At 41.7% G+C, this 24,582-nt stretch overlaps 1 protein-coding gene across 5 annotated transcripts in view; it reads left to right on the forward strand.

The window, feature by feature from the left end:
* The window catches only part of LOC124776209 (phosphomannomutase), a 45,543-nt gene extending 33,782 nt beyond the window's left edge, over positions 1-11,761 (forward strand). For all 5 annotated transcript variants that reach the window (XM_047251059.1, XM_047251055.1, XM_047251058.1 and 2 more), the window contains exon 6: positions 11,267-11,761. In XM_047251059.1, the coding sequence (XP_047107015.1) occupies positions 11,267-11,490 (224 nt within the window). In that variant the 3' untranslated portion in view covers positions 11,491-11,761. The remainder of the gene's footprint in view (positions 1-11,266) is intronic.
* Positions 11,762-24,582: the final 12,821 nt, after the last annotated feature.

Consider the following 24,582-nt stretch of genomic DNA (forward strand, 5'->3'; position numbering starts at 1 on the left):
CAAACTCTCTTGAAGCTGTGGCTGTCGGAATAAGGACAACGTAGGAAATAACTCTCTGCAGTGTATATCTTCCTCTAGATGGTGCAGTACCCCTGAACGAACTGGCTGCACTTATTGATCAACACCCTAAACCTTTCCCACTTTTGGGAGATTTTAACAAACATAACCCCTTGTGGGGTGCCACCACGCTTACTGGCCGAGGTAGGGAGGTCGAAAATTTACAGGTGCTCCCACACATTTCAGTGTGGTACATGGCATATTTGCAGCCATTGATCTCTCAGTTTGCAATCCTGGCCCTCTCCCATCTATCCACTGGAGAGCACAGAACGACCTGTGTGGTAGTGACCACTTCCCCATCTTCCTATCACTCCCATGGATGCCTACCCAGATGGGCTTTAAACAAGGCAGACTGAAAAGCCTTCACCTCTGTGTCACTGCTGAATCTCCCCCACATGGTGCCATTGATGTTGTTGTTGAGCAGGTCACTACAACAATCGTTTCTGCAGCAGAAAACATGATCCCTCGCTCTTTAGGATGCCCCCAGTGAAAGACAGTCCCTTGTTGGTTGCCGGAAGTCACTGAGGCAATTAAAGAGCGTTGGCGAGCTCTACAGTGTCATAAGCAGCACCCTTCCCTAGTGCCCCTAATAGCCTTTAAGCAGCTCCGTGCCCGCGTTTACCAGCTTATAAAACAGTGGAAACAGGAGTGTTGGGAGAGGTATGTGTCGACCATTGGATGCCATACATCACCTTCCCAAGCCTGGACGAAGGACATCTTTTTCGGTACCAGAGCTCAACAGGTGTCCCTGGCATTAACATCAATGGCGTGTTATCTGCCGAAGCAAACACGATTGCTGAGCACTATGCTCGAGCCTCTGCATCGCAGAACTACCCCCCAGCCTTTCGCACCCTCGAACAGCGGATGGAAAGGAAAGTCCTCTCCTTCACTACACACCGCAGTGAACCCTATAATGCCCCATTTACAGAGTGGGTGCTCCTCAGCACCCTTGCACATTGCCCCGACACAGCTCCTGGGCCAGACCAGATCCACAGTCAGATGATTAAACATCTCTCATCTGACTACAAGCGACATCTCCTCATCTTCAACCGGATCTGGTGCAATGGCATCTTTCCTTCGCAAAGGCATGAGAGCACCATAATTCCAGTGCTCAAACCCGGTCAAACCCTGCTTGATGTGGATAGCTACTGGCCCATCAGCCTCACCAATGTTCTTTGCAAGCAGTTGGAACGTATGGTGTCTCAGTGGTTGGGTTGGTCCTGGAGTCACATGGCATACTGGTTCCATGCCACGGCAGCTTCCACCAGGGTCGCTCTACCACTGATAATCTTGTGTCCCTTGAGTCTGCCATGTGAACAGCCTTTTACAGACATCAACATCTGGTTGCCGTCCTTTTTGACTTACATAAAGCATATGACATGACCTAGCGACATCGTATCCGTGCCACATTGTATGAGTGGGGTCTCCGGGGCCCACTCCCGATTTTTATCCAAAACTTCCTGTCACTCTGTACTTTCTGTGTCCAAGTCGGTGCCTTCCATTGTTCCCCCCTGTATTCAGGAGAATGGCGTTCTACAGGGCTCCATATTGAGTGTCTCTATTTTTTGTGGATATTAACGGTCTAGCAGCAGCTGTAGGGCTCTCAATCTCACCATCTCTGTATGCGGATGACTTCTACATTTCGTACTGCTCCTCCAGCACTGGTGTTGCTGAGCGTCAGCTACAGGGAGCTATTCACAAGGTGCAGTCATGGGCTCTACCCCTCCCGGCCTCCAGTTTTCAGCCGCAAAGTCATGTGTCATACATTTCTGTCTGCATCACACCGTTCATTCAGAACCAGAACTTTACCTTAATGACAATCCACTCACACTAGCAGAGACATATCGATTCTTAGGACTGCTTTTCAATGCCCAATTGACTTGGCTACCTCACCTTCATCAGCTGAAGCAGAAGTGCTGGCAGTACCTCAGTGCCCTCCGCTGTCTGACCAACACCAACTGCGGTGCAGATCACTCCACACTGCTGCAGCTCTTGTTCAATCCCCCCTTGACTATGGGAGTCTGGTTTATGGTTTTGGGGCGCCCTCAGCATTGCGTTTACTCAACCCAGTGCACCATGGTGGCGTTCGCCTATCGACAGGAGCTTTTAGAATGAATCCAGTGACCAGTGTCATAGTGGAGGCCAGAGTCCCTCCATTGAAGGTTAGGTGTGCACAACTGCTCGCCAGTTATATTGCACATGTTCATAGTTCTCCTGCATATCCGAATTACCATATCCTTTTCCCAACCACGGCAGTTCATCTCCCGAATTGGCAGCCCAGGTCGGGGCTTACGATTGCGGTTCGTGTCCGGTCCCTTCTGTCTGACTGGAGTCCTTCCCATTACCACCTCTACTCGAGGTCCATTCACGTACACCTCCGTGGTGCACACCTAGGTCGCAGATTCTTCTGGACCTTTCACATGGCCCTACGGATTCCGTTAACCCTGCAGCTCTCCGTTATCACTTCCTCTCGATTCTCAACATGTACCAGGGCCATGAAGTGGTCTGCACTGATGGCTGCTGGTCATGTAGGCTTTGCGTATGTTCATGGAGGACATATTGAACAGCATTGCTTGCCAGATGGCTGTGTACTGACTCCTTGAGCAGCCTACAAGCTATCGACCGGTGCTACCGTCTCCATCCGTCATAGTGGCTGGCTTCTCCTTTTTATTCTCACGGTCGGCCAGCCATGGTAATCTGCTCTCTTGTTTTGATCTCTTCTACATGTTTCTCACGTCTCTCTGTGGTTTTCTTGTCCAATTTTGTCCATTTTGGTGTTTGTTACCCTTCTGTTATTCTTGTGGTTTTCTCCTTTCTTCCAGCTGTGTTTTGTATGTTTTGATCATTTTACTCCCACCGTTGTGGAGCTATTTTAATTGGAACAAAGGACCGAGACCTAGCAGTTTGGTCCCTTCTCTCCTCTTTTAAACCAACGAACCAACCAACCAACCAATCTTACGCTTTTCTCTATCTGAAACAAAAGACAATCATTGTACACTATTTATCTTTATTTGTGAACAAAGCAGTTAGTTTTGCATCATGTTAACAGTGAATCATCCTACTTTTCACTTCAGGATTTAAGGCTGGGGTAAAATGCCAGCTTCTTCCATGAACTCCACCCAAGCAGTGGTATATTTATGCATGTGTAACAGAACATGCACATTTCTATCAGCAGAATAGCATTTTCATTCCACATCTCCATTCAGTGACTTGTCAGCCAGCCACTATCACAACACCTGTCAGAACAGTTAAAGTTATTCATGGCAACAGTGACCACAGAAATCAGTTTTACTGTGAGGAAACAAATCCATGTCAAGTTGTCACTGGGATAAAAATAGACCTGAAGACAAAGTCAGTGGAACCACACTTCAGTAGTGAGAAAATTTAAATTAAAAGAAAGGTATAAAATTATGGCAGTTGTTTGATTTGTGACAGCAAAAGAAACAGCATATACGATGACCTGAGTAGTCTGTTAAGTTTCTAAATGCAATTTTAAATTTCTATGACCTACTTTCTACGCATTCAAGCAGCTGCAGAACCCAGCACTACAGACAATAAAATGGAGTCTGCCTCTGAGAACTATTGTAGCTCTTGTAGTATTTAATGAAGCTCAGAAGGTATCTTTTTTTGGGTCATTAGTCTTTTCACTGGTTTGATGCCATCCAGCTCATTTTCCAACAACAACAGCCCATCTCTTCGTGTCATAGTGGCACTTACACTGAAGCGCCAAAGAAACTGTTCTAGGCAAGCGTATTCAAATTCAGAGATATGTAAACAAGCAGAATATGCCATTCCAGCCGGCAAAGCCTATTGAAGACAAGTGTCTGGCCCAGTTTTTAGATGGGTTACTACTGCTACAGTGGCACGTTATCAAGATTTAAGTGAGTTTGAACATAATGTTATAGTCAGCGCACGATCGATGGGACACAGCATCTCCAAGATAGCAATGAAGTGGGGACTTTCCCATACAACTATTTCACATGCACACCATGAATACCAAGAATGTGGTAAAACATCAAATCTCCAACATCGTTGCGACTAGAAAAAGATCGTGCAAGAACGGGACCGATGGCAGCTGAAGAGAATCATTCAATGTGACAGAAGTCCAACCCTTCTGCAAATTGCAGCAGATTTCAGTGCTGGGCCATCAATAAGTGTCAGCGTGCGAACCATTCAATGAAACATCATTGATATGGGCTTTCAGAGCTGACAGCCCTCTTGTGTACCCTTGATGACTGCACAGACACAAAACTTTATGACTCGCCTGGGCCCATCAACACCGACATTGTACTGTTGATGACTGGAAAAATGATGCCTGGTCAAACGAGTCTTGTTTCAAATTGTATAGAGCAGATGGATGTGTACGGGTATGCAGACAACCTCATGAATCCATGGACCCTGCATGTCAGCAGGGATTTGTTCAAGTTGGTGGAGGCTCCATAATGATATGGGGCATGTGCAGTTGGAGTGATGTGTGACCCCTGATATGTCTAGATATGACTCTGACAGGTGATACATATGTAAGCATCCTGCCTGATCACCTGCATCCATTCGTGTCTGATGGACATGGGCAATTCCAGCAGGACAATGCGACACCCAAAACGTCCAGAATTGCTACTGAGTGGCTCCAGGAACACTCTTCTGAGTTTAAAACACTTCTGCTGGCCACCAAACTCCGCAGACACAAACATTATTGAGCATATCTGGGATGCTCTGCAATGCGCTGTTCAGAAGAGATCTCCACTCCCTTGTACTCTTATGGATTTATGGTATCAATTCCCTCCAGCACTACTTCAGACATTAGTCAAGTCCATGCCACGTCATGATGTGGCACCTCTGCATGCTTGTGGGGGTCCTACAAAATATTAGGCAGGTGTACCAATTTCTTTGGCCCTTCAGTGTACATCCAATGTAATTAATTATTTCTTGGATATATTCCAACACTGGTCTTCCACTACAGTTTTCACCCTCTACAGCCCCCTCTACCATTCCCTGATGCCTGCACACACATCTTGTCATCCTGTCCCTTCTTTGTGACAGTGTTTTCCACATATTCCATTCCTATCTGAGTCTGCAGAGAATCTCCTGTTTACTTATCAGTCCACCTAATTTTCAACAAGCTTCTGCAGCACTAGATTCGCTTCTTCTCTGGTTTTCCCACAGTCCACGATTCACTTCCATACAAGGTGCTATGCTCCAACCACACATTCTCAAAAATTTCTTCCTCAAATTAGGGCGGTTACTTGATACTAGTAGACTTCTTTTGGCCATGAATGCCATCTTTGTCTTTGTTAGTCAGTTTTTTTTATGTCCTCCTTGCTTCACCCATCGTGTTATATTGCTTCGAAGGTAGCAGAACTACTTCACTTCATCTACTTCATGGTTCTTAATTTTGTTGTCAAATTTATCACTAATCACATTCCTGCTATTCCTCATTACTCTCGTTTTTCTTCAGTTTACTATCAATACATATTATGTTCTCAGTAGACTGTTCATTCCATTCAACAGGTCCTGTACATCTTTCCCACTTAAAATGAGGACAACCAGTATCATCATCGTGTATTTTCATTGATATTCTTTCACCCTAAATTCTTTTTTCACTCCTGAACTTTTCATTTTATTTCCATCATTGTTTCTGTGATGTTCAGATTGAACAACAAGGGAGAAAGGCTGTGTTCCTGTTTTACTCCCTTTCTAATCGAAGCACTTCATTCTTAATTGCTCATTCTCAATTGTTCCCTCTTGGTCCTTGCACATATTGTATATTACCTGTTCTTCCCCATAGCTAACAATTACTTTCTAAAAAGTTCAAACTTATTGCACCAAGGGACAGAAAACTAACTTTTACAAAGATTTATGTGCTCTCCATCCATACATAAATTAATTAATATGGAGATTAAAGGATTAACTTATGTTTCTAACTGAGTTTCATGAGTGTTCGGAGTAGTTTTCACTTAGAAGACCTCTATGAATAATGTCTGTTGGTTTCATAGGTCTCGAATGAGAAACACTTTTTGGATAATGGGTGTCATGTATGTCACATAGATCAGGCTTAGAAAATAATAAAACATGTAATTTCTGCAGAGAAATTTGGAGTGTGGGTATGAAAGGAGAGCAAGGTTTTGCTTTGAGGTCAACAGTAAAATGAAGCCATAGTAGTCAACTGAACTTTCTTCATATAGTTAAAACATTTTTTTTTTTAATGTGTGTGTTTCAGAACACACTACATGTAAAATTTTATAACCAGTTAACTGTATCATATACATATGTTTTAGGAGTTGCCCACTCCCAGGCTGGAAACTGTTACTAATTTGTCAGGGTATGTGGCCTTAGGACTTGTCAGGTCTCATTTGATGTAAATAATAAAAAAAAAATTAGTTGTTACTCAATGTATTGTTCAGTATACATCTCGTAGCTTTGGCCTCAGCATGGACCATTGCTGCGTAGGCCATAGAGAAACCTGCTGTCATCAATTGCAGACACCAGGTTGCCCAGAGGTCGCTGTGTCAGCTCACAGCATAGATTGGCAACTTGTGGTCTGGAAAGTTGCCCACACACCAATCTGTATGTGCTTCCTATGTGGCATATCTGTTGAAAAGGAGGCATGATTGCAGTGCATGTGTGATTAATTCATACACTACCTTGAGAGTGCTCCATCCCTCTCTGATCACTGCCTGTGTAGTCCCATCAGATGGGCTGCGGCATTTGGTGCTGGGATGTCTCATGTCATGTTTTCTGCTGATCCCGGCCCACTGGTTTATCTAATTCCAAAGTATCAGAGTAGCTCATGCTGTGAACTGGAATGGTAGTGATGGACCCATGGACTACCCATCAACGGCAGTTTCAATCCTGGACTCGCATCAGTTATCTGTGGTTATGGAACTGCTGTCATTTCACCACACAGCAAGAGTATGACTGGCACAGTGTGATAATAGTGGAACAATCTTACACAAGATGTTACAATACTACAATTACTATAATCAGAGAATCGAGTGCGAACAGTATGGTCAACATTGAACCTACCGATCAACTGCCTCTAAGTTAGTGTAGGTGTATTTATATTGAACAGAAGAGAGGCTTTTCTGTGTGATATGACTGAATCAGTCCAGTTTATTATAAATGGTCAGCGGTCTCTAGTTCTGCCACATTTGCTTAACGGGTTTGTTACAGTTCCGTAACAGCTCTGTCAGATCCCTTATAGGCATTCTTGCATCCTACCTAGTGCTGCTCAGTATTACTGAGCCCACTCACATTCATAGACAGAAGTGTCACTGTCACTTTCTTGGTGACCGACTAACCGTGTCAAAATGTTTATGGCTTTCGGCTAGCTTGAGTTGACACATCCCTGTGCTGAAGCAATGCTGGGCTGTGGGGGCTTTAAAAAAATTTTGTGCTCCCATTCCTGTATGTTTTGGTGCAGAACACTGTATATGAGAGAGAGAGGGGTAGTGTGGGGTGTAAGAACCATGTACCTCCATCGGGAATGGGAGTGGATGTGAAAATGGTTGGTAAGACCTTACGTCTATGTTGTCTTGCATGACAGACGCATTATGCGGGTTGTATCAGGATGCTTTCCAGGGGATATACATGCAGATGGATATTGCTTAGCAGAGGAAGGGGATAGAGGGAGATGGTGAAATGGAGGGGAAGTCGTAGTTGGGTGAAGGGTAGTGGTGTGTATCTTATATATATATAAACAAAGATGATGTGACTTACCAAACGAAAGCGCTGGCACGTCGATAGATGCACTTGAATATAAATGGCTTAGGGGCAGAACTACCAAATCGTAAATTCTCAAAAATCGACGAACTAAAAATTCTGCTTTCAGAATCCGTAAATATTAAAATAATCTGCCTAAATGAACACTGGTTAACAGAAGATAGTATAAAAGTACTAAATAGTATTAATAATTTTAAGGTAGCTGCTAGCTTTTGTAGAATAAGCAAATCTCGTGGAGGCTCCTGCATTCTTGTCAATTCTTCCATAAGTTATACAGTAAGAGATAGTTTTAATTATTTAAATGAAGAGAGCGTGTTTGAAAGTTGCTCTGTAGAGCTGAGTGATCTGAATACATTGGTTATAGCAATCTACAGAATTCCTGGATGTGCGGTAACAAAAGTGTTTTTAACCAAATTCGAATGCCTCCTGGAAAAACTCCAGAAAGAAAGTAAGAAAAATGTTGTTATAGCAGCAGACTTCAACTTAAATGTCTTAGTTGAAAGCAATGATTCCACAAAATTTCGTGACTTAATTCAGAAATCTGGTTTCAAGCTAAATTTTTCTGAAGGCACTAGGGAAAACAGCAGATCAGTGACCTGCATTGATAATATTATTACTAACTACATATTTGACAGTGGAAATAAGCACAAATACTGCTTAGACTTGGGTATTTCAGATCACTCAGCTCTGTTTATTGAGCTCCCAAAAGCAAATAACCTAAAGTCTCCAGAAGTGTGTATAAAAAGGGATCTCAGTAAAAGTAAAATGGATTTATTCCGCAGTAAATTAAGTATAATAAGCTGGCCTGTAGACTACAATAGTTCAAGCTCGGTTAACTATGGCAAATTCTTAAATTGTTTCTTAGAGGTATTTAATGAATCATTTCCTCGTAGATATAAGCAAAAGAAGGTTAATGGTAAACTCAAATGGATTACAACAGGAATAAAGATCTCTAGTGCCAGAAAGAGAGAGCTCCACAATGAGTTAAAATCAAACAGAAATCCAGATTTTGTCATTTATGTCAAACAGTATAAAGCTGTATTTAGGAAAGTTGTAGCGGCAGCTAAAAAAATGGCAAATAATAAATTCATACGAGAACACAGAAATAAGACAAAAGCAGTGTGGTCAGTTGTTCAGTCTGAACTAGGAGCCAAAGTAAAAATTCATGAGATTTTGAAAATTAGACATGAAAATGAAATTATAGTAAACCCTGATCAGATGTCAAGTTGTTTCAATGAATTCTTCCTAAACGTAGTAAGATCGGATGTGGATATGACATTCTATCAGGGCATCACAAATTTGGAAAACAGCCAGAACACATCTTTTAAACAATTTGAAAAAATAACCCAAAGGGATGTGGAAAAGGAAATATTGTCTCTAAAAAACAAAACCTCACATGGGTGGGATGAAATAACAACATCTGTAATCAAGTATGTGTATGATATTATTTCCCAACCACTGTCAACTATTATAAATCAATCTTATGAACAGGGATGCTTTCCAGAGGTATTGAAATATGGTGAGATCAAACCTCTATTCAAGAAAGGATCGACAGAAGATATGGGGAATTACCGCCCTATCTCTCTCTTGCCGGTCTTCTCTAAAGTGTTTGAAAAGATTGCAGCAAAACAAATTAATAACTTTCTTACTGTAAATGATATAATTTTTAAAAACCAGTTCGGATTCCAACAGGGTAAAAGCACTGCGAACGCTATAAATGAGTTTATCCAAAAAATATGCTCCACGTTAGATAAAGGTAGATAGGTCACAGGTATATTCTGTGATCTGACTAAAGCTTTTGATTCAGTGAACCATGCATTACTCCTCCACAAATTACAGATGTATGGAATCAGAGACACTGCTTTAAAATGGTTTAGCTCTTACCTGTCAGGTAGGAAACAAAGAGTAATTTTAACTTCAAATGGAACCAATTATTCATCAGACTGGAAAACAGTTCCCCAAGGAGTCCCACAAGGTTCGATATTGGGTCCCTATCTGTTTCTTTTTTACGTAAATGACCTACCACTTGCTATTGATGTTCATTCAGTCTTATTTGCTGATGATACATCAGTTCTAATTGAAAGTGAGGTATCTGAAAATATTCCAGAAAAAGCCAAAAACACTTTAGAAAAACTTGAATCTTGGTTCTATCAAAATGGACTAAAACTAAATGTAACTAAAACCAAAATGATGCAATTTGAAGCTAAATCAGTAGAAAGGAGTGAAATAAAGATAACTTGCAATGATCAGGATATCACAGAAGCAAACCACGTGAAGTTCTTAGGCCTAAATCTTGACAAAAATTTAAATTGGAAGGTACACATAGATTACTTAGCAAATCAACTGAACAACTTAGCATTTGCAATGTGTATTTTGTCAGGTGCCACAAACATAGATACCAGAAAGATAGTTTATCACTGCTACTTTGAGTCAGTTATTCGTTATGGCATAATCTTCTGGGGAAATTCAGCAAATGTCACTAGGCTCCTAGTATTACAAAAGAAAGTAATTAGAAACATGTGTGTTGCAAAAAAACGGGAATCCTGTCGACCACTGTTAAAAAATTTAAAAGTACTATCGATCCCCTCACTTTACATATATGAGATGGTGGTGTTCCTATATAGAAATCAACATACACTAGACAATTTCCGTTTTGACCACAACTACAGTACTCGCCACAGAGATAACTTCAAACTTCCAACACATCGTTTAAAACTTTATGCCCAAACGCCAGAGTATATGGGGTTAAAAATTTTCAATAAAATAAAAGGCAGTAATATATTTAAAATGGAGATTGGTTCACTGAAAAGATTGCTCTTTACTCTCCTGGTGGAAAAGTGTTATTATTCTGTCGATGAATTCATTGAGGACAGCTTCACAATCTGAACACAGGGATTGTAATACATTTATTATTTTATGTACATGTGTAGCTGTAACTTAGAAATGTAAAATATAATGTAAACTTTTGTAATTCTCTTAAAAAAGTGAAAAAAAGTTTCTTTTGTAAACCTTGACATGTCTCCTGTACATCAAATCAAATGATTTGAAAATTGTATGTAATGAGATGAATAAACCACATAACACATAACATAACACACAAACATACACACAAAATTCTAGCTTTCGCAACCAACGGTTGCCTCGTCAGGAAAGAGGGAAGGAGAGGGAAAGACAAAAGGATGTGGGTTTTAAGGGAGAGGGTAAGGAGTCATTCCAATCCCGGGAGCGGAAAGACTTACCTTAGGGGGGAAAAAGGACGGGTATACACTCACGCACATATCCATCCACACATATACAGACACAAGCAGACACATACAGAGGCAAAGAGTTTGGGCAGAGATAATATATATAATCACACCATTCACACTGTCTGATAACAGTGCCTGTCTGCAACTTGACAAGCCTTATTTACGGTAACTGGCAATCTGTCTTCTACTACATTGTTGATATTCCTAATATATATAATCTTATACATATGTGTGTGTTTTAGGTGGTCAGATCAGCTTTGATGTTTTTCCAGAAGGTTGGGACAAGACTTACTGTTTACAACACATCATGAAAGACAATTTCAAAGAAATTCATTTCTTTGGTGATAAAACGTACAAAGGAGGAAATGATTATGAAATATTTAGTGATGAAAGGACTATTGGTCATTCAGTGAAGTCACCTCAAGATACAAAAAAGCAGTTGGAGGAGTTGTTTGCTTTAACATAGTAATAGGCTTATTTAGAAATCCTCTTATCTGTGATACTTGTTTTGGGAATGTTATAGTTACCACTTTGAACTTGTGTATTGGCTTATATTTGTCTGCAAAAAACTTTAAATATTTTGGACACCAGTATGCCAAACAAATTAAAAATTATTTAATATATGTGTATGTCATTTTAATTCAATAAATGACACAAAATGTACTTAATGGTAATGAAATGCTGTGTCCATTTCTATTTCACTTATTTCTTGAATAAAAAAATGTTATAATAATGAGCATCATAAGAGCTATCTTATTCCAGAGCATATATCGGTATCAGAATAACAATGTGATTTACAGTTGATCATGGGAGGGGATGTCACCATCTTGCCATTATGTGCAACTGTAATATGGCTTCAGTTACAACAGCTGTGTGGTTCCGTACTGAGTATGTTCATTCATTTTGTATTACTGTATAGTATTGAGCTCACTTTTCAGAATTCTAATACTCTTATCATTATCCTAATCAATTTTGCCACTAGCTTCACGCATTCCATAAAAGAAACATCCTACGTGAGCAGCAAAGCATATAAGGACAAATTGCAGCAATTGTGTCTATACACTGAATTTTCAAGTGTAGGTGAGTGAGCAGAGCAATGTGACAACTGTGTGCAGGACAAAAGGTGTGCTCTGGTTGGTTTTTACTATGGTAGTTGGCCTGTCATGTACCGGCATGCCTCAGGAACAACTGTGCTCAGTTTCAGCTCTGCAGGCCGGCCGGTTCTAAGCGCTTCAGTCTGGAACCGCGCGACTGCTATGGTCGCAGTTCGAATCCTGCCTCGGGCATGGATGTGTGTGATATCCTTAGGTTAGTTAGGTTTAAGTAGTTCTAAGTTCTACGGGACTGATGACCTCAGATGTTAAGGCCCATAGTGCTCAAAGCCATTTGAACCCTTTTTTTTTTTCCCCAGCTCTGTAGCTAGCCTGTACGGTTCTGTTCTGTGCTTTCAAAATGTTTAAGACTATCAACTCGCCCACAGGGATTGAGGTTCGCTCAGTGATACAGTTTTTGTCAGCTAGGAACCTGTCTGCTGCAGAAATTCATCGACAAATTTGCGAAGTGTATGATGATACTGTTACGAGTGAAAACAAAGTGTGTAAGTGGGTACAAGAATTCAATGATGGCCGTGACTACATCCATGATGAGGTCCGCTCCGGTCGCCCTTCTTTGACTACAAACGATTTGGTGGCATCAGTTGAAGTGAGGATTCGTGAGAACAGGTGCTTCACAATAACAGATATCTCAAAGGAATTTCCTGATGTATTGAGATCAGTGCTTTACAACATTGTTTCTGAACACCTAAAGTTTAGGAAACTGTGCTCGCATTGTCTCCCGAAACTCCTAATGGAGGACCACAAAAACCAAAGATTTGAGTGTGTAATGAAATTCTTGACTCATTATCACGAAGAAGATGACTGCTTCTTGAGTCAGATCGTAACTGGAGACGAAACACGGGTTTCGAATATCACGCCCGAATCGAAGCAACAGAGCATGGAATGGAGACACATACACTCGCCTGTAAAGGTGAAGGCCAAACAGACTCTGTCCCAGCACAAAATCATGGCATCAGTGTTTTGTTGGTCAACTTCATGCAATGAGGAACCACTATCAATGCAGAAGCATACTGCCAAACCATGAGAAAGCTATGCATAGCGATTCAAAACAAAAGACGTGGCATGCTGACAAAGGGAATTGTCCTTCTCCATGACAATGCAAGACCTCATACTGCAGGTCAGACCCGTTATTTATTGGACAGTTTTTGCTGGGAAGGTTTAGACCACCCACCCTACAGTCCTGATCTTGCGCCGAGCGATTACCATCTGTTTCTCCACTTCAAACAACACCACAGTGGCAACTGTTACAATGATGATGACGACGTGAAAAAGGCAGTGAACTCGTGGTTATTGGAGCAGGCAGCAAGTTTTTATGAAGAGGTTGTTGTTGTTGTGGTCTTCAGTCCTGAGACTGGTTTGATGCAGCTCTCCATGCTACTCTATCCTGTGCAAGCTTCTTCATCTCCCAGTACCTACTGCAACCTACATCCTTCTGCATCTGCTTAGTGTATTGATCTCTTGGTCTCCCTCTACGATTTTTACCCTCCACGCTGCCCTCCAATGCTAAATTTGTGATCCCTTGATGCCTCAAAACATGTCCTACCAACCGATCCCTTCTTCTAGTCAAGTTGTGCCACAAACTTCTCTTCTCCCCAATCCTATTCAATACTTCCTCATTAGTTACGTGATCTACCCACCTTATCTTCAGCATTCTTCTGTAGCACCACATTTCGAAAGCTTCTATTCTCTTCTTGTCCAAACTGGTTATCGTCCATGTTTCACTTCCATACATGGCTACACTCCATACAAATACTTTCAGAAACGACTTCCTGACACTTAAATCTATACTCGATGTTAACAAATTTCTCTTCTTCAGAAACGATTTCCTTGCCATTGCCAGTCTACATTTTATATCCTCTCTACTTCGACCATCATCAGTTATTTTACTCCCTAAATAGCAAAACTCCTTTACTACTTTAAGTGTCTCATTTCCTAATCTAATCCCCTCAGCATCACCCGATTTAATTTGACTACATTCCCTTATCCTCGTTTTGCTTTTGTTGATGTTCATCTTATATCCTCCTTTCAAGACACTGTCCATTCTGTTCAACTGCTCTTCTAAGTCCTTTGCTGTCTCTGACAGAATTACAATGTCATCGGCGAACCTCCAAGTTTTTACTTCTTCTCCATAAATTTTAATACCTACTCCGAATTTTTCTTTTGTTTCCTTTACTGCTTGCTCAATATACAGATTGAATAACATCGGGGAGAGGCTACAACCCTGTCTCACTCCTTTCCCAACCACTGCTTCCCTTTCATGCCCCTCGACTCTTATAACTGCCATATGATTTCTGTACAAATTGTAAATAGCCTTTCGCTCCCTGTATTTTATACCTGCCACCTTCAGAATTTGAAAGAGAGTATTCCAGTTAACGTTGTCAAAAGCTTTCTCTAAGTCTACAAATGCTAGAAACGTAGGTTTGCCTTTTCTTAATCTTTCTTCTAAGATAAGTCGTAAGGTTAGTATTGCCTCACGTGTTCCAACATTTCTACGGAATCCAAACTGATCTTCCCCGAGGTCCGCTTCTACCAGTTTTTCCATTTGTCTGTAAAGAATTCGCGTTAGTATTTTGCAGCTGTGACTTATTAAACTGATAGTTCGGTAATTTTCACATCTGTCAACACCTGCTTTCTTTGGGATTGGAATTATTATATTCTTCTTGAAGTCTGTGGGTATTTCGTCTGTCTCATACATCTTGCTCACCAGATGGTAGAGTTTTGTCATGACTGGCTCTCCCAAGGCCATCAGTAGTTCTAATGGAATGTTGTCTACTCCCGGGGCCTTGTTTCGACTCAGGTCTTTCAGTGCTCTGTCAAACTCTTCACGCAGTATCTTATCTCCCATTTCATCTTCATCTACATCCTCTTCCATTTCCATAATATTGTCCTCAAGTACATCGCCCTTGTATAAACCCTCTATATACTGCTTCCATTTTTCTGCCTTCCCTTCTTTGCTTAGAACTGGGTTGCCATCTGAGCTCTTGATATTCATACAAGTGGTTCTCTTCTTTCCAAAGGTCTCTTTAATTTTCCTGTAGGCATTATCTATCTTACACCTAGTGAGATAAGCCTCTACATCCTTACATTTGTCCTCTAGCCATGCCTGCTTAGCCATTTTGCACTTCCTGTCGATCTCATTTTTGAGACGTTTGTATTCCATTTTGCCTGCTTCATTTACTGCATTTTTATATTTTCTCCTTTCATCAATTAAATTCAATATTTCTTCTGTTACCCAAGGATTTCTATTAGCCCTTGTCTTTTTACCTACTTGATCCTCTGCTGCCTTCACTACTTCATCCCTCAGAGCTACCCATTCTTCTTCTACTGTATTTCTTTCCCCCATTCTTGTCAATCGTTCCCTTATGCTCTCCCTGAAACTGTCTACAACCTCTGGTTCTTTCAGTTTATCCAGGTCCCATCTCCTTAAATTCCCGCCTTTTTGCAGTTTCTTCAGTTTCAATCTGCAGTTCATAACCAATAGATTGTGGTCAGAATCCACATCTGCCCCTGGAAATGTCTTACAATTTAAAACCTGGTTCCTAAATCTCTGTCTTACAATTATATAATCTATCTGATACCTTTTAGTATCTCCAGGATTATTCCAGGTATACAACCTTCTTTCATGATTCTTGAACCAAGTGTTAGCTATGATTAAGTTATGCTCTGTGCAAAATTCTACAAGGCGGCTTCCTCTTTCATTTCTTCCCCCCAATCCATATTCACCTACTATGTTTCCTTCTCTCCCTTTTCCTACTGACGAATTCCAGTCACCTATGACTATTAAATTTTCGTCTCCCTTCACTACCTGAATAATTTCTTTTATCTCGTCATACATTTCATCTATTTCTTCATCATCTGCAGAGCTAGTTGGCATATAAACTTGTACTACTGTAGTAGGCATGGGCTTTGTGTCTATCTTGGCCACAATAATGCGTTCACTATGCTGTTTGTAGTAGCTAACCCGCACTCCTATTTTTTTATTCATTATTAAACCTACTCCTGCATTACCCCTATTTGATTTTGTATTTATAACCCTGTAATCACCTGACCAAAAGTCTTGTTCCTCCTGCCACCGAACTTCACTAATTCCCACTATATCTAACTTTAACCTATCCATTTCCCTTTTTAAATTTTCTAACCTACCTGCCCGATTAAGGGATCTGACATTCCACACTCTGATCCGTAGAACGCCAGTTTTCTTTCTCCTGATAATGATGTCCTCTTGAGTAGTCCCCGCCCGGAGATCCGAATGGGGGACTATTTTACCTCCGGAATATTTTACCCAAGAGGACGCCATCATCATTTAATCATACAGTAAAGCTGCATGTCCTCGGGAAAAATTACGGCTGTAGTTTCCCGTTGCTTTCAGCCGTTCGCAGTACCAGCACAGCAAGGCCGTTTTGGTTAATGTTACAAGGCCAAATCAGTCAATCATCCAGACTGTTGCCCCTGCAACTACTGAAAAGGCTGCTGCCCCTCTTCAGGAACCACATGTTTGTCTGGCCTCTCAACAGATACCCCTTCGTTGTGGTTGCACCTATGGTACGGCCATCTGTATCGCTGAGGCACGCAAGCCTCCCCACCAACGGCAAGGTCCATGGTTCATGGGGGGAGGCTATTTTAAAATTTGTTGAGAGGTATGATACATGTTTGAACAAACTTGGCAACTATGTCGAAAAGTAGGGTGAAGTATGTACTTTCTGAAAATAAATTTACTTTTTTGAAATAACCTATCGTTGCGCACTTATGGTCAAATGGACCTTACTTAAAAAACACACCTCATAGCTATATTCATCTGTTTATTTCTTATTTGTGGAAGAAAGTTTCCCGCATTAAAAATATCAAAATATTTTTTTACAAAGTATCAAGCTATTTGAAAGGCATACTTATCATCTTCCATTTAATACAATATTTATCAATGCCACAATTTCATTCTGTAATGTATAGTTGAATTAAAAGACATCTGATGAACTAAAATTGTTAGCAATGCAGTTAGCCTAAATTCTGTGAAACACTCATTATAGATTCCTTTTTGTGTTTTGCGATTCACCGTTTAGTACAGATGCAATGCATCAGGCAACTGCTACAGTTTGAATTCATAACTCTGATGAATAATTCACCACGTGGAAAAGAAGATAATAAAAAGATACTCCATATAATTTGACTCCACATTCAGGAGCAACAGCATTCAAATGTGTCTGGTTATTCTTTAGCATGTTTTGCATGGTGTCCCTAAATCAGTCAAGGTGAATGCCAGAAAAAGACAAGGTAAATTTCTACCCCCATGATTGTTCTATTTGCAGTTGTGCATCTGTAAATGAGCTCCTTATCGACTGGTCACTAATCACTAACAAAACAATGCTGTCAACTCCAAAATATCAAATCATTTTCTGGCTATCGAGACACAAGAATGATTTCTTGAATCAGATCTAAACTATATTGATTGCTAATTACGCTCACTACATTAGATCAAGTCTTCTGATCATCATCTTTGACAGTTTCAAGCCTCTGGCCAGATCTGTTTGGAACATAAGCCTCTTCATCGTCTTCTGTCTTGTCACCATCTTTCCTTCTTTGTCTTGGTCTCTTTCCTTCCAGTTTCATCTCGTGTATCCTCCTTGGTACCCTCTTCTCCTCCATTCACTTAACATGCCCATACCATCTCATCCTTGATTTTTCTATCACCTCCTCTAATGGTTCCACATTCATTAACCTGTCTATCTTTGTCACTTCAATACTGTTCCTCAAGAATTTCACCTCACTAGCTTGTACTGTATTTTTCTCTCTTCCTTTCATAACCCAGGTTTCGGATGCGTATGTCATGTTCGGGACATAATATGACCAGTATAAAACCTTTTACTGATTTGGGGTACATCCTTGTTCCGTATCAGGCTTCTGACACTCTTCTAAAATGCTTCTGCTTTTCTGCCCCACTCGTTTATTCCTCTGTTGTTTTTTTCATCTTACTGTATCAGGCTTCCTGGGTACTTGAAACTCATCACTCTCCTCAATCGTTCCCCACCATTTGTTATTTCACTTGTTCCTATCTCCTTCATTTTTGTTCTGTTAATCATCTCACTCTTACTAATACTGAGTTTCATAACATATTCTTGTACTGCCCCCTCCTTATTCCCAAAATCATCAGATCATCTGCAAACACCATAGCTTTCATCTTGCCTTCACCAATTACTTGCGCTACTGTATTCATTATATCATCCATCACTACAATGAAGAGTAATGGTTAAAGTGCACTTCCCTGTCTCAAGCCATTCTTTTGTTCAATCAAAGCTGATCTCTCTCCTCCCACTTTCACACAACTCTCACTTCCATGGTACATTTCCCTTATGTATGAATGCATGCTTTCGCGGCAATATCCGTTAATAAAACATTCTCGGGTTTCAAGCCGCTTCAAGTGGTTTACTGCCTACGAGGTTTCGGCAGAAATATTTTCTGCCATTGTCAAGTGGATGACTGTCACGTGGTTGTCATTGCCGTGCTTATATTAGCAGCGCCGTCGCTCGTGACGTCGTGTGGGTCCGAGCATCAGTGACATCACGAGCGATGGTGCAGCTATATAAGCACGGCAGTGACAACCACACAACAGTCATCCACTTGACAGTGGTAGAGGAGATCTCTGCCAAAAGCTCGTGGGTAGTAAACCACTTGATGCGGCTTGAAACCCGAGAATGTTTTATTACATTTCCTGTATCCTCCAAATAATCTGTTTTGCTACTCCTCTTTTCTCCAGGGCTTTCCACACTTTACTTCTACGTACACTATCATACACTTTTTCAATGTCGAGGAAGGTCATTAGTAGATCTATTCCATATTCATAATGTTGTTCCTGCAGTTATCTTACAGCAAAAATGAGATCCACCGTAGACCTTCCTGTTCTGAAGCCATGTTGCTCTTCTTGCCCGAATTCATGAATCACATTCTTCTTTCCCATCTGCTTCTGCATTTCCTCATCAAACTCTTGCTTTTCCTCAGAAGTGCAACCCACCTGCGGCGCATACACTGTATAGACTATGGTTGTCCCCTTGAGTGATGTTTTTGACCTTCATCATCCTATCACTTATTCTCTTCACTTCCTCTTTTAATCCATCACTTACTACTATTCCCACTCCATTTCTCCTTCCCTCCTCATTTCCACTCCAATACAGTCGGTAGCCTTTTCTCAATTCTCTCCTTTCCATCTCGTTTCAGCTAACCCCAATAGGTCTAACATCCTTTCCATCATGTCTACCATCTCATCCACCTTTCCAGTCAATTTTAGTGAATTTAATGTTCCAAATCTTAGTCCTTGTTTATAGCCACTTTGTCGTTGATTAAATCTGCCCTTTCTGAGGCCCGTTCTACACTCCTGGAAATGGAAAAAAAGAACACATTGACACCGGTGTGTCAGACCCACTATACTTGCTCCAGACACTGCGAGAGGGATGTACAAGCAATGATCACACGCACGGCACAGCGGACACACCAGGAACCGCGGTGTTGGCTGTCGAATGGCGCTAGCTGCGCAGCATTTGTGCACTGCCGCCGTCAGTGTCAGCCAGTTTGCCGTGGCATACGGAGCTCCATCGCAGTCTTTAACACTGGTAGCATGCCGCGACAGCGTGGACGTGAACCGTATGTGCAGTTGACGGACTTTGAGCGAGGGCGTATAGTGGGCATGCGGGAGGCCGGGTGGACGTACCGCCGAATTGCTCAACACGTGGGGCGTGAGGTCTCCACAGTACATCGATGTTGTCGCCAGTGGTCGGCGGAAGGTGCACGTGCCCGTCGACCTGGGACCGGACCGCAGCGACGCACGGATGCACGCCAAGACCGTAGGATCCTACGCAGTGCCGTAGTGGACCGCACCACCACTTCCCAGCAAATTAGGGACACTGTTGCTCCTGGGGTATCGGCGAGGACCATTCGCAACCGTCTCCATGAAGCTGGGCTACGGTCCCGCACACCGTTAGGCCGTCTTCCGCTCACGCCCCAACATCGTGCAGCCCGCCTCCAGTGGTGTCGCGACAGGTGTGAATGGAGACGTGTCGTCTTCAGCGATGAGAGTCGCTTCTGCCTTGGTGCCAATGATGGTCGTATGCGTGTTTGGCGCCGTGCAGGTGAGCGCCACAATCAGGACTGCATACGACCGAGGCACACAGGGCCAACACCCGGCATCATGGTGTGGGGAGCGATCTCCTACACTGGCCGTACACCACTGGTGAACGTCGAGGGGACACTGAATAGTGTACGGTACATCCAAACCATCATCGAACCCATTGTTCTACCATTCCTAGACCGGCAAGGGAACTTGCTGTTCCAACAGGACAATGCACGTCCGCATGTATCCCGTGCCACCCAACGTGCTCTAGAAGGTGTAAGTCAACTACCCTGGCCAGCAAGATCTCCGGGTCTGTCCCCCATTGAGCATGTTTGGGACTGGATGAAGCGTCGTCTCACGCGGTCTGCACGTCCAGCACGAACGCTGGTCCAACTGAGGCGCCAGGTGGAAATGGCATGGCAAGCCGTTCCACAGGACTACATCCAGCATCTCTACGATCGTCTCCATGGGAGAATAGCAGCCTGCATTGCTGCGAAAGGTGGATATACACTGTACTAGTGCCGACATTGTGCATGCTCTGTTGCCTGTGTCTATGTGCCTGTGGTTCTGTCAGTGTGATCATGTGATGTATCTGACCCCAGGAATGTGTCAATAAAGTTTCCCCTTCCTGGGACAATGAATTCACGGTGTTCTTATTTCAATTTCCAGGAGTGTATTTTTGAAATCCACTACTGTCTTGTTGGGCCTATTGTACCTTCAACAGATCCCCGTTAGCCGTCACTTTACAGGGTTCCTGCAGGTCCTTCACAGATACCGTAGCGGTCCTGGGGCGCATACAGTCCCCACTATACCTCTCTCTTACAGGCAATCCCCTACTTAATGCCATTGCCCATCTCCCACAACTTGGACGAGGGGTTGGACTTGTGAGTCAAGTCTCGTGATGAAAGATTAAATATTCCTTTCCTTAGCTAGGGGCATACCAGCCTCAATAGGAAACACATTCATACCACATGGTGGTAATCTCCAGTAGCCTGTGTCCCACAGTCAACACCATATGTTATTGTGTTGGTTGCAATTATGGCCACGTTAGTACTTCCTTTGTACATTTATTTGTAGCCACATGTACTTACTATATGTTAAAACATTTATTAATCAGATTCATGCACTGAGTAATGGAATGAAAAGGGAGATTTCAGCTTGCTTAGCACTACAATAATCATATAGACTTTCCTTTCTGCCTGTTTTGTTCATGAATTCCTGTTGAAAGACAATTTTGGAAGCTCACTGCTGTTCAGACAGCCATATTCGTAAATTACTTTTAAAAGTTTATTTAATTTCAAAAACTATGTACTGGTACATAAGTTACTCACAAAAGTTTATTGCCATGTGAGCCTTTATTCTCTCAGGAGCTGCACTCTGTTGACAATTGACGTAACTGTTTCCTGCATTCTATTTTGTCTATGTGTTCACAGAGCTCACTTCCTTCACCTTGTAGAAATCTCTCACAACAGCGGCTCATTACATATTAGAAACACAAAGCAAACTTTACAGTTTTATTTTGTGTCCTGATATAGATTCGTATTCATCATCAATCATTTAGTAATAAGATACTAAAGAGTAAAATGAAAGAATGAGAAAGAGTAAAAAAAAATCATAACCGCTAAGTATGAGCTTGTTGTACCAATGTGACTGTTTTTACATTTCTCATGGGAGAACCTTTGGTTGTAGTGTTTGGAAGTAATAGTAGGGGAAACATAAGCGATATTAAAACTTTGAGATCGTTTTGGAAGTTGCTTTAATGAATGTGGCTGAATGGTCTTAAAAAAGGAAAAAAAAGTAGTAAAATGGCAGAGGGCATATCCAAATGTAGAGTTCAACTCCCAGTCGCTCTTAGGATTTTTGCCTGTCACACATCACTCCTTTCACATCTGGCAGGGTTTGTTGATGTGAAAACTGCTGATATGCATTCTCGTCAGGAATCCACGTTCATCTAGAGGTCGCCTTATAACTTGCTGTGTAAGTCAGTTCAAAGCTTGGGGGTGCAACGGAATACCATCACCAACAGGACTATGCCTAGTAAGACACTGTGGTGTTCGAAACAATCTTTGTATTGATAACTGCTTTCCTTTTTTATAGGCTGAGGTGTCTTCTTATGAAAATCGGGAGATACAGCTTCTAAACTGAGTCTGGCACAAATTTTCATTTGTCGCAATGAATTAGTGACATGGTGGTAACCGTGTTAGTGAACAAAAGTCTTTTGTTTCAGTGTTTCCCTATGTATCAAGACATAGATCCCTCTACATGTGATAAGTTTTGATTATGGAATATGGTATTCATTCTATGTGGCAGAATTGCTGTAAATCTGTCAGTGGGGAGTCTGTGGTGGAATACAAAAAATTTAAGAGGAAAAGTAACATCTCACAGAATAGTTGAGGTACTGAGTCACCGTTAGGCACATAAATAAGGCTGAAGCCATTGCCGGATTTCAGGCAAATCCTCCTCTGGGCTTTAAAGTGTACATTATGTGGCCCTTAGCTGTAGGTAATTTTCCTAAAGGAAATTGTGCATTTACCTTCTAATCCTGTCCCAATCATCAACAAAGAGACAGATACGTAAAATTTTTTGTCAGTCTGACAACTAATAGGTGATCCTTAAAAGCTCGAAAATAGAATACACATTGATTAATTCCATTCAAAAGATGTTACTTTTTCCCTTCTATACAATTTAATTTCACATTCTGAAAGAAATTTTTGGTGATACATCAAAGCAACAGCAGCATTTGCTGTAAGAAATTACGAAATAAATATTCCAAGACATTTTCTAAAAACAACATGAAAGGTTTAAGAAAATTTCAGACAAAGAAACACACTTTTTCTTTACAAATTCTATTGTACCAAGCAAGCATGATTTGAGCAGACAACATTTAACATTAATTTTTTCCCAAGATAAGATTGGTAACACCTGGGTATCTTTTTATGATCTCCATCAATGTTTGGTAAAAAAAAACTTATTTCTCAGTTTCACATTTTGTGAAAGTGTAGTCTTGGATGAGTTTGCTACCTCCTCCTACACATACCAAGTATATTCAGAACTTTTTTTAATCCCAGTTTTTAAAATAAGCTCATAACATGGCATGGGAATTTACATTTCAGATACACTGATCAGCTAGTACCTTATGACCTCTGACATACTATTGATACAGGGTGTTTCAAAAATGACCGGTATATTTGAAACGGCAATAAAAACTAAACGAGCAGCGATAGAAATACACCGTTTGTTGCAATATGCTTGGGACAACAGTACATTTTCAGGCAGACAAACTTTCGAAATTACAGTAGTTACAATTTTCAACAACAGATGGCGCTGTGGTCTGGGAAACTCTATAGTACGATATTTTCCACATATCCACCATGCGTAGCAATAATATGGCGTAGTCTCTGAATGAAATTACCCGAAATCTTTGACAACGTGTCTGGCGGAATGGCTTCACATGCAGATGAGATGTACTGCTTCAGCTGTTCAATTGTTTCTGGATTCTGGCGGTACACCTGGTCTTTCAAGTGTCCCCACAGAAAGAAGTCACAGGGGTTCATGTCTGGCGAATAGGGAGGCCAATCCATGCCGCCTCCTGTATGTTTCGGATAGTCCAAAGCAATCACACGATCATCGAAATATCCATTCAGGAAATTAAAGACATCAGCCGGGCCGCCACAAATTCACGAAGAATGTCCAGATAGCGTGATGCAGTAATCGTTTCGGATCTGAAAAATGGGCCAATGATTCCTTTGGAAGAAATGGCGGCCCAGACCAGTACTTTTTGAGGATGCAGGGACGATGGGACTGCAACATGGGGCTTTTCGGTTCCCCATATGCGCCAGTTCTGTTTATTGACGAATCCGTCCAGGTAAAAATAAGCTTCGTCAGTAAACCAAATGCTGCCCACATGCATATCGTCGTCATCAATCCTGTGCACTATATCGTTAGCGAATGTCTCTCGTGCAGCAACGGTAGCGGCGCTGAGGGGTTGCCGCGTTTGAATTTTATATGGATAGAGGTGTAAACTCTGGCGCATGAGACGATACGTGCACGTTGGCGTCATTTGGACCGCAGCTGCAACACGGCGAACGGAAACCCAAGGCCACTGTTGGATCACCTGCTGCACTAGCTGCGCGTTGCCCTCTGTGGTTGCCGTATGCGGTCGCCCTACCTTTCCAGCACGTTTATCCGTCACGTTCCCAGTCAGTTGAAATTTTTCAAACAGATCCTTTATTGTATCGCTTTTCGGTCCTTTGGTTACATTAAACCTCCATTGAAAACTTCGTCTTGCTGCAACAACACTGTGTTCTAGGCGGTGGAATTCCAACACCAGAAAAATCCTCTGTTCTAA

This window comes from Schistocerca piceifrons, chromosome 2, assembly GCF_021461385.2.
Source record: "Schistocerca piceifrons isolate TAMUIC-IGC-003096 chromosome 2, iqSchPice1.1, whole genome shotgun sequence".
NCBI lineage: Eukaryota > Metazoa > Arthropoda > Insecta > Orthoptera > Acrididae > Schistocerca > Schistocerca piceifrons.